Source organism: Aptenodytes patagonicus, chromosome 6, assembly GCF_965638725.1.
Source record: "Aptenodytes patagonicus chromosome 6, bAptPat1.pri.cur, whole genome shotgun sequence".
Classification (NCBI taxonomy): Eukaryota; Metazoa; Chordata; class Aves; order Sphenisciformes; family Spheniscidae; genus Aptenodytes; species Aptenodytes patagonicus.
In genome coordinates, this window is record NC_134954.1 from 15598297 (window position 1) to 15608952 (window position 10656).

Sequence of the window (10656 nt, forward strand, 5' to 3'; positions counted from 1 at the left end):
TCAGATTGTCGACTTCAGAATTAATACCGGGTTTTGGGATTCATATGGTATGGTGTTGGTGCCCTTGCAGGGGGATCACAGACCACGACTGTGGTGGGTTTTTTGTCTTCAGTTATAGTTTGCCTTTTCAAAACCAGTGAGGATTGCATAGTGGTAATAGAGAAGCCTTGATTGAAAGGAGAGGTACTTTGCTTGTTCTTACCACAGACATTTTGTCTTTTCCTTCTTTCAGTTTTAACTAAGTTCTTTGAGTCTATTTAAGCAGACGAGGATATGTGGTGAAGCATATTTTTGGAATGATGCATATTGTATTTTCCAAGATGTTGAATTAATTATGTAACTTCTGTGATAACAGATTTTAAAACTTTATGGACAAATTTTATTTCGTTGAAAAAAAGATCCTTTTGTACATAGCAGGAAAAGTTACTTAGCTTCTAGGAAGGAATTTTGTTACGCTGCTTTTAGAGCAACTGATTGTCAGATGTTAACAGTGCCTCATGGTCTACTCTCTGTCATGTAGTCCAGAAAGAAATGTATCTAAAATCTGCTCTCAAAATAAGATTTATTTTCCCCTAAATTTCTTGTTTATTTTTGTGTAGCTGTATAGTTAAAATATTAGTATATGAAAAATAAAAGCAGCTGTGGAGAGAGTTTATAAAATGTGTTTTCAGTAAGTTGTTTGGTTTTGTCCATTGTTAATCATGAGTCCCTGTGGACACGTGATTCTTCAGTCAGGTATATATAGATCTTTGCAGATTTTTTCCAACAAATGCCCCCCCCCCCAAAAAAAAAACCAAAACCCCAAACCCAAAAAACCCCAAAACAAAAAAGCAGAGGGTAATAAAGAAATTACAAAATTTCTGAATCACTTGGTAATCATGTATGATGTATATCTATTTTGAGATTTTTTGGTTTGTTTTATATTAACATATTTTATTTTGTGTTTATATTTAGGCTACTAGTCAGTGCTTCTCAAGATGGAAAATTAATTATTTGGGATAGTTATACAACAAATAAGGTAGAGTTATTTATAATCCATATCAATAATTCATGCATAATTTGTGTGTTTGAGGGAGCTTGTGTCTATTTTTTTCTATGGTTGCAAGGCAAAAATGAAAAGAAGCAGTCTTTTTCTAATTCAGACATAATCTCTTTTTTTATTTTCCTTTCCTGACTAGCTGATTACTAGTGATATGTTGTAGGTTGTGTCTCAGAAGCAATAGTTCTAGGTAATATGAGACATTTTCACTCTAATTTGCTAGTGCAGTAGCTTGTAGCTATTGCTCTCTGCCTGTGTGGTGTTGCTTCTGAAACTAATCTGGTTTTAAATTGCAGAAATACACAACCTCATAATTTACAAGAGTGCTTTGCTTTTGAGGGCAGAGAAAGGAGGAGGAAAAAAAAGGCAAAAAAAAAAAAAGCTGTTAAATGAGAAAAGCTTAGGTAGAGTGTGGAGTGGTGATCTGCTTCTGTAAACTGTCCAGTTTCCATGGGTACAACCATCCCATTTTATAACCTGTAGTTCAGAGATGTAGAAGAAGTGGACAAAGAAATTTAAGTAGAATAAAAAAAGTGTTGTAAACGTTTAAGTTCAGAATAGCTTTGCTATTAAATGATGTTGTACTGAAGTTCTGTATATCTCCCCCGGAGACTACTGGTATTTTTCATCCTAGTATGTATGTGCAAATATGAAATGGGTTGTAATATGTTGTAAAATCAAAATACTGAAACTTATGATACACAGTCTCCTTGGTGTGTTTAATCTGCTATAATTCATTAACTGATATGAATGACCTCAGTGAAAAATGAAAGCTAACACGTGCTGTGGCATTCATGAGCTCTGTCTTTCTGAAGATGCATGCCATTCCTTTGAGATCCTCCTGGGTGATGACTTGCGCATATGCACCGTCTGGAAACTACGTTGCCTGTGGTGGATTGGACAACATCTGTTCCATATACAACTTAAAAACCAGAGAGGGCAATGTGAGAGTGAGCCGAGAGTTGCCAGGGCATACAGGTCAGCCATATTCTTGCTTCAGCTTTTGTTATTTTATTGTACCAAATGAAACAATCTCGCTTTGAGGTGTATTGTGAACTTTGAAATAGTTTTGCTGGTTACAGACTAGCTGTGGGAGAACTTTAACTGCTGCTCTTGGTTTTTTAAACTTCAGTTACTACTCCTGGGTCTGAAACTAACATAACTGTTTTGTTTTTAGGATACTTGTCCTGTTGTCGCTTTCTAGATGACAACCAAATTGTCACTAGCTCAGGAGACACCACTTGGTGAGTTTTTGAGCTCTGTTGGCCTTTTTTTTTTTCCCTTCTTTTTCTCCCTCTTTTTTTTCCTTCTTTTTTCCTCTCCTTTTTCTTTTTTTCCTTTTTTCCTCCTTTTTTTCCGTCCTTTTTCTGTCCTTTTTTTCTCCAATGCCTTAATTTGTATTTAAAATTTAAACTCTCAAATAACCACATACATTGTGTTAATGTTGTCACTTTATCTGCAGCGCTTTGTGGGATATTGAAACTGGTCAACAGACCACCACATTCACTGGGCATACTGGCGATGTGATGAGTCTCTCTCTCAGTCCAGATATGAGGACTTTTGTTTCGGGTGCCTGTGATGCCTCCTCGAAGCTTTGGGATATTCGAGATGGAATGTGCAGGCAGTCATTCACAGGGCATGTGTCAGATATTAATGCAGTTTGTGTAAGTGATCATTTGTTTTTCCACATGGGAAGAAAGGGGGAGGATAAAAGCTATAGTTGCATGAATTCAGCTTATAGTCTACTGAGTTACCCTGATTTAAAATCAATTACTTTGTTAGGGTAGAGACTGTTAAATTGTATGTAATGAAGAAGGTTGTCTAATAACTTACAATCTAGTTTATAACTGCATTATTATTACCATTATCTGTGATGCATTGAAGTGTTCTTGGAATAGTTTCAGCTATGTTTTTGTTTAGTAACTAAGACCTTACTTTTTTTAAGAAGCAAAGAATGGAGAACGCAGTGTGGCAATGTGTTAAAAACTGAAAATTGTAGATAAATGGGATATCCTGAGAGGGGGCAAAATAGCCAAGCATCCTCATCTTAAAGTTTTTTGTTGAACAGAAGTGTACTTGATATTTTCTGTTGAAAAGACCTTTCAGTGAAATATTCTGGAAGGCAAAGTTAAAATCAGTACTTACGTTGAATATTCATCCCTGGAATCATTTTGTAATATTTATAAACTGGATTATATTTCCTCTCTGTCATAGTAACACTATGTTCTGATCTGCAAGATACAAGCTCTGATAAATAGGGAATGAAATCTAAGTCTAAGCTGCATGTGTTTTTGATAAACATGAAAAATTGTTAAGGCTGAGAAAATACCAAAAGCATGACCAGTAGAAAAATGCAGTTCCTATACTTAGACCTGAATCCTGAGATGTGTTGAGCTCTTTGCATTCCCATCTCAATCAATATGGCTGTTGTAAGAATGACTCTGATTGGGAGTAGATTTTTTGGAAATAGAAGATTGCAAGCAAGCAGTTCAATCTTGGCTGAGCCAACCTGGCTTACCAGCTCAAGATGGAACATTGTGTACCACTTCACCCAGGTCTTCCGGCCCATAGCCAGGGTGCGTGTAACTGTGTTTTGCTTCATTTTGTAGTAGTTAGTTACATCCCCTTTGACTCCTGTTATACTGCATGCAGGAACTGTCTGGGTAAAATTCCAGTCATTCAGGTGTTACCAATACTATTCTAGAAGTGTTTCATTGCATAGCTGTGTATATGCATTTTTTTAACATGCAGATTTTCTTTTTTTTAAATAAATCATTCTGCCTTTATCTGGTCACCCTGGCAAAATACTACCGTGATGTTTTTGAAATAATGCATGAACAATATATTTTTCTGGTGTCCAACTCCTGTCTCTTAATTAAAACTTTCAGTTTTTCCCTAATGGACATGCATTTGCCACTGGATCTGATGATGCCACTTGCCGACTCTTTGACCTACGTGCAGATCAGGAATTAATGATGTATTCGCATGACAATATCATCTGCGGGATCACTTCTGTAGCCTTCTCAAAAAGTGGTCGCCTCTTGCTAGCAGGTTATGATGACTTCAACTGCAACGTGTGGGATACTCTGAAAGGGGAGAGAGCAGGTGAGTACACGTAACTGCAATGACCTGAAGCTCTCCATTTCTTTAGCAGAAGATGGATATTCAAAATCTGTGTGAAATGCAGAGCCAGTTCATTGCCAATGTTGTTGCTGATGTTATGGAATCTGCTTGCTTCCTTTTAACACTGTTTTCTTTTGGAATGGCATCCTTCTATTTTATTGCATTTGGTTATATCTTCCGGTTGTTACATTGCATTACAGTTTCATCTATATGATGTGCGGAGTAAATGCTCCAGTCAAATACTCCGGTTCTTGGGTATTGGCCATCATAGATCTGTGTGCTGGAAGATACCAGCTCTTGAGGCTAAGGAGCAGCCTCCAAAATTATGTTACGTCTACGGAGAATTTATTTTGCTGAAGCGTATGAAATTAAATAATACAAAATTATACATTTGCATTGACTTTTGCATCCATCGGAGGAAGTAATTCGGATAGTAGTGAGTTACACTGGTCTTTTTGCTTTGGGGACCATAATTTCCTGCTGTTGGGAGACAGGGGAAGTGGACACTTTTAGTCCTTGTATTAGTCACTTCTGTCAGGATAGACAGCATGTTTATAGCATAGCTACATCTTTCTCATACAGTAAGTTAAATGATGGGGCCTGGTTCAGTTCCGAACCTTGATGCTGCTGTTCGGACTGAAAATATATCCTTTTCCTTAAGGGATATGGACAGGCTGAGTTTTAATAGACCTGGATATGGTACCTCGGGAGAGCAGACAAGTGGAAGAACGGGTAGAAGGAAAGCAAAAACAAAGCAGGAAGAGGCAGGGTACAGTGCTGCTTTTCTAATAGTCTGACACAATACATGGGGGACTTTTCAATCCTTCGGGTTTGCAAAACATGGGAAACTCAAGGTAGTTCCTGTATCCAGGGCATCGTCAGAAGACTTCACGCTTGATTTTGGAAGTACTTGATGGCTGAAATTGTGGACAGCATTGCTGAAAACAAGGGAAAAAACAGTAGAGAACCTGAGTAGGGATGAGGAGGTCTCTGTGGCAGAGAGAAAAATGGAGGCAATATTGCGTGTACATATCTTTAAAAACCTCATTGTTGAGTTTCTTGATAGGGCTGTTGTGATGTATATAGTTCTTCAGGGTAAAGACAAAAAGGATGATTAGATCTTGCGTTACATCTTTTTTAGCAAATTGGAAGACTTACCTGGGAGAGCAGAGTAACAGCTGCAGTCCTTGACATCCTGTGAATATTAACTTTCACTGCTTCTTCTTTTCCAGGTGTCCTTGCTGGCCATGACAACCGTGTCAGCTGTTTAGGTGTTACTGATGACGGCATGGCTGTAGCTACAGGGTCTTGGGACAGTTTTCTCAGAATCTGGAATTAACTGGGAGCCAAACATGTACATTCTCCATTTGAGATCTGGAGAGATCAATGCTGCAGCCTATAGCTGTGAAATAACATTTCTACCTTGTATTTGCAGGTGAAGTTTTTCTATTCACTGATTATTACACAAAAAGGCTTTCTGTAAACTAGAAAAAAAATCAAGTGAAGAAATAGGGGAGGGGGGAAGAAATCACTGACTTTTTAAAAGGGGCCAGCACACATAATCATGGTGACCGACAAACTAAGAGCCAGTCTTTTTGTTTTTGGTGGTTTGGTTAGATTGTCCTTGAAGGGTTTTTGCTTGTGCTCAAGTCTGCTAATCCTGTACTTTTTTTTGTACATAACAGAATATACACATTATAGCAGCCAATCATGTAACATTTGTCTGTATGTAAAGAAATATGTTTGCATTTTTTAAGGAACTACATTTATAGCTTTGCTTTTAACCCGAGATGTCACTTCTGAGTTTTGTAGTGGATGAACTAGATTGCTGTTTTAAATGTTTTTGTGAATTTACTGTAGATAAAGTGAAGCCAATGGTATGTATGTGTTTTTATAATGGAAGGCATTTGAATTTTTTTTTTAAAGGCCCTGGAGACTCCCAGTTAATACCTACCGCCTTATTCACTCACTTCTTGACCTGCTTGCCTATTTTTAATCGTGGGGGTTCTTCCTTCAAGCCAGTGGTTCCTGGTTCATCCATTGGCAGTCGTGGCCTCCAAACACCAAGGAGTTAACGCCAGGCAGACTTGCAACAGCAGCAAAAATGATTAAAAAATAATACAAGATAAAAAAAAAAAAATCCAGTTCCAGAAGTATTAGCTTCCTTACTGCAGCTTTTTCGCATCAGCTATTCCACGCAGTCCTTGGGTATGGAAGCCAAGTGACCTGCATTGCTGTCGTTAAGTGGCTGAGTGCTTTTCCTTTTGACAATTCAGCTCTAACTAAATGAGGTAGTTTTGGCCCATCACAAACTCTAGCTGATTTGCACTAACAAAATGATTTGGCGTGATGCTCAGTGTGCAGAAAGCAATGTATGTGCAAAGCTTGCTCAATTACCACAATAAACTGAGACATTCAGGAGGACTTTGCTTAGATTCTTAAAGAAGATTTAAATGTGCGGTTAATTGCCTATAATCCCCCTCCAAATTAGGGGGTTGCCAAAGCATACCACAACCAAAAGCGCTTGTTGTCAGTTATGTGCAGTGTGAATTAGAAAAGGAATTGTGTAACTTACAATGAACCAAATAACCTTACTTACCTGTGTGACCCTTTAAAACTTCATACTATAAACTTAGCGACTTGCTTGTTCTCCTGTGGTCACGGAGCTCTGTACCACGGTGGCTTATTTAGATGCTAATTGTTCTGCGGTTCTGACACTGTAAATAGCCATTTCCTCTCCTGTTCCTGATTTTATTCTGATTTTGATGTCAGTTGCTTATAAATGATAGGTTCTGATCAAGTACAGTTGAGTGTAGATGTAGGAGAATCAAGTGACTGATGCCCATTTGAAACTACCTGGGAAGATTGCTTAACTTTTTGGTGCCTGGCAGCATGCCTGCGCTTGCAGTGGATGTTCTCTTGGGAACCTGAACGTCTGTGGCGTTTTGGAAAGGGGAATTAAGTCTATTGGCTTCTCTTAAGTGACTTATTTTAAAGATAACGTGAATTTTAAATCATCGGGTTGGAAGATAATGTTAACCTGCCCTCAACTGAAGTTATGGGGAGTCTGGGTATCTCTGGGTCAGGTAGTAAATATAAGTGCCCGGTATCTTGTAATATACCAAAACAGATTGGTGGCCGAGATGAATTTGTCAAGTTTCTGACATTTGTAATCCTAAATTTCAGTACTTCCAGACTGTGCCTGTAAACTTGCCATGTCTGTAATGGTGAAGGTGCCAATAAATCTACCAGTCAATCACAGTAAATTCACTTTTAAAAAAAGAAAAAGGCGCATCTTGTGCTGGAGAAGTATACATTTACTAACAGCAGACTGTGGCGTAGGACCAAAATCACACTATATTGTATGTCACAGGAATTCCTCAGCATTTTGCTTTATGATCTGTCTGCATTAACAGAACTATTACGGAGTTCTTGTTACTCTCTTAAGTGAGCAGCTCTTTGGGGTCTTGCAGACTTGGTTTATTTTTTTAGTGGTGCACTTGATTATTTTTTTTAACTCACAGCTGCCTTGAGTGAATCATTCTGGAAATTTGTTACTAAGGAATTTTAAGAAAATATTCTTTTTCTAAAAAATTTTTTTCCACAGAAGTGTGTTTTGAACCAATTTCCTAGTCAACACCTTTGCGAAGACAGGTGCCATTTTTACATTCTGGTATTAAAACTAGTTTCTACTTGTGAAACTCCAAAAACAATTTTACAAATGTATATAACTTTTCTTAAAAGTTCAGGTAGACTGTAAACATGGTAATGGCTCTCATACAGGTATTACTGCAAATAATTTCACTATCATTGTTGGATGGGCAATTGTCTGGTGGATTCAGCTGCTTTTAAAATAGATAAGGAATGCCAACTACTTGCTAATGAGGTTTCCAAAAGCATCATACAAATACCTGCCGGCTTTTGCTGTCCGGTTAACCCGTGTTTGTAGTGCTGCAGGTCCTGAGGTGGCTCCTTTTGTGTCGGTGCACAAGGAAACCTGGAAGAAGCCCGAGCACAACTGGGGAAACAGTGTCTGATGCTTCTTGGGAACTTGTAGGAAGCTTGTGATAGATCCTGCCAAGGGGATGTTTGCTGGTTAGTTACTGTCCTGGATATCGTTTATTTATTTATTTTTTTAAAAGCCTACGATGTACTGTAACACATTGTTATTATACGAGGCCAAATAATGAACTTGCACAGGCTGTGGTATTTCCTTTTTTAAACGGCTATCCGTGACCTTTCAAGATTGATGCCCTTACTAAAATGGATGCGCTTTTAATGGTAAAAGCTCAAACTCCTCCTAATACGAGGGAGGTAATAAGACAACCCTTCATAGGTTTTACTTAAAAGGTTTTATTCCCAGCTCTGAATCTCAAAGAAAATGGTATGTGCCTATAGTTTAATGTAGGCTCAAGTATGCAGCTTGTGTGATTTCTGACTGTGCACCGTGACTGCAAACTCGCTCACTATACAGCAGATTTTGCAGCGCTAGTGGGTACATCCCTGTCTTTAAAAGTTTGTTGCCAACTACATCATTATCTGAAGTTCAGGTAACTTGCGTAATTACAGAAATGGAGTAACTAAGAACATGGTGCCAAAACAGTGGCAAGGTAACTCTTTCCCAGCCTCTCTTCTAAAAAGTCAGTTGGTTACGGCTTGGAAAGTGGAACTATGTGCTTCGTGTAACGAGATTTAGTTTATTCAGGTACAGTTTTTGGTCAGCGTTTTCTAATGTTGATTTAACTTTGCAATGGAGAATACTAATCAGGCAAGCACCCAACTTGGGTTTGTTCCCGTGTAGACTCGGACATCCATTTATGGGTAGAGATTGGTTGAGATTCTGGAAACCACAAAAAAGCTTCTACGTGGCATCTTGCTGATGTATACTTGCTTACTCCAGTAACGTGGGCCTGTTTCCACCCGTCTCCAGACCGTTCTTCCAAACAAACATCGCTATCCTCTGCCTTGCTAAATTGCAGATACGTCGCAGTATCTGGCAGAACTGATAGTTCAATGTATGACAACAATATGTACTGTTTGAAGTGGAACATGGATTAAATAGGCTTTTCCCCCGCCTGAGGAGAGGGCCTGACCTTGGCTTGGCAAAGCTGAATTGATGTAACAGCTGGTCCTAGTGTGCTTACTGTAATGCATGGGTTGGAAATAGTTAACTCTTTAATTCAGTTAGTGTAACCGCTTGTCCCACAATGAAGTTCACATTACTTTAAGGTGGAATGAAAACATTGTGCAAACATTCCAAGAGTGCTTAGTCTTTCCTCTTTGAGGACACCGTCACCTCCACTAGGTTTAGTGCTGTGCTTTAAGATGTTGGTGAGAGTTGTTGGCTAATTCAACTAGTTGGTATAAATGGTTGTGTAGCAGAATGACTGATTTTTGAGATAGCATTTCCTGTAAAAGTAATTAAGCATGGGTTGATGGTGCACTTTGTATACAGTAATCTGGCATGCATGCTGGTAAACTACTTCCTACACTTCAGAGGCACCACAAGCCTTTTTATCCAATTGCTGGTTATGTAAAATACATGCAGAATGTTAATGCAGTGTTGTTATGGTAAATGTGTGAACAGTGTTACTAATTGATATAACTGATAACAGATTACATGTGCCTGACATTCTTATACCACACAGTATGTTTAGGTTTTAACTAATATGGACTTCGGTGGAATAGTCTTAGGTATCTATTTCAAGCCTTTGTTTTACTTACACAATGGTGCTCTACTTGTGTTTTTCTCCTCTTTTTTTTTTTTTAAATAAAAGCATCTGAACACTTGTAGTACGTATTACATCCAAAGGAGTCCAAAACAAAATGCTTCTAAACATGCTTGATTATAATTTGCCTTTGGTTTCCAGCATTTCTCATCACTATGTTTCTTTTTTTTTTTTACTTGTTGCTGACTACTTTGGAAAACTTCGGTAATGTTACCAATTATGAAGTGATTCTGCACTGCCTTTGGATTGTGTATGTATTCAGAAACAGTCTTAAAGCTTTTATTTAAGCTATTAAAAAAACCAGGGACTTGTGCCATTTGTTCTTTAACAGTGCTGTTGTAAAAAGACTTCCCTGTGAAAAAAAAAAATCACTTGCTATGAACTCCGTTTATAGCGCTTTTTTTTCCACGATGGATCTTTTTCTTTGTATTTGTACAGTGGCTCAGTGAAAGATGTTGCCATGACTTGATATTGTAACCAATAAACAAGTGCTTTTAACCAGACTGTGTCACTTGTGAATGTTTTGTTGGAGCTGTAATAACGAGCGTCCCCTGGCCTAAAGATCAAGATTCTTCCTGTGACACTGAACGGCAGCAGATCAGCCACACCGACACCACTTAGTTCTTGCTTCTGGTTACCTTGTCGCAGTGAACTGAACTCGTGTGTGTGCATGCTAAACAGCAAAACGTTACGCAAGAAAACTGCCCTTATGAACAAATAATTCAGGTGATTTTTGTTTTCCCCAAAGCAGGGTGTCTTTGTATG

General features: G+C 38.3%; 1 protein-coding gene across 1 annotated transcript in view; it reads left to right on the forward strand.

The window, feature by feature from the left end:
- The window catches only part of GNB4 (G protein subunit beta 4), a 33294-nt gene extending 22902 nt beyond the window's left edge, over positions 1-10392 (forward strand). The window contains exons 5-10 of the mRNA XM_076341325.1: positions 955-1018; positions 1855-2017; positions 2217-2283; positions 2502-2703; positions 3928-4144; positions 5395-10392. Of these exons, the coding sequence (XP_076197440.1) occupies positions 955-1018; positions 1855-2017; positions 2217-2283; positions 2502-2703; positions 3928-4144; positions 5395-5501 (820 nt within the window). The 3' untranslated portion in view covers positions 5502-10392. The remainder of the gene's footprint in view (positions 1-954; positions 1019-1854; positions 2018-2216; positions 2284-2501; positions 2704-3927; positions 4145-5394) is intronic.
- The last annotated feature ends 264 nt before the right edge of the window (positions 10393-10656 follow it).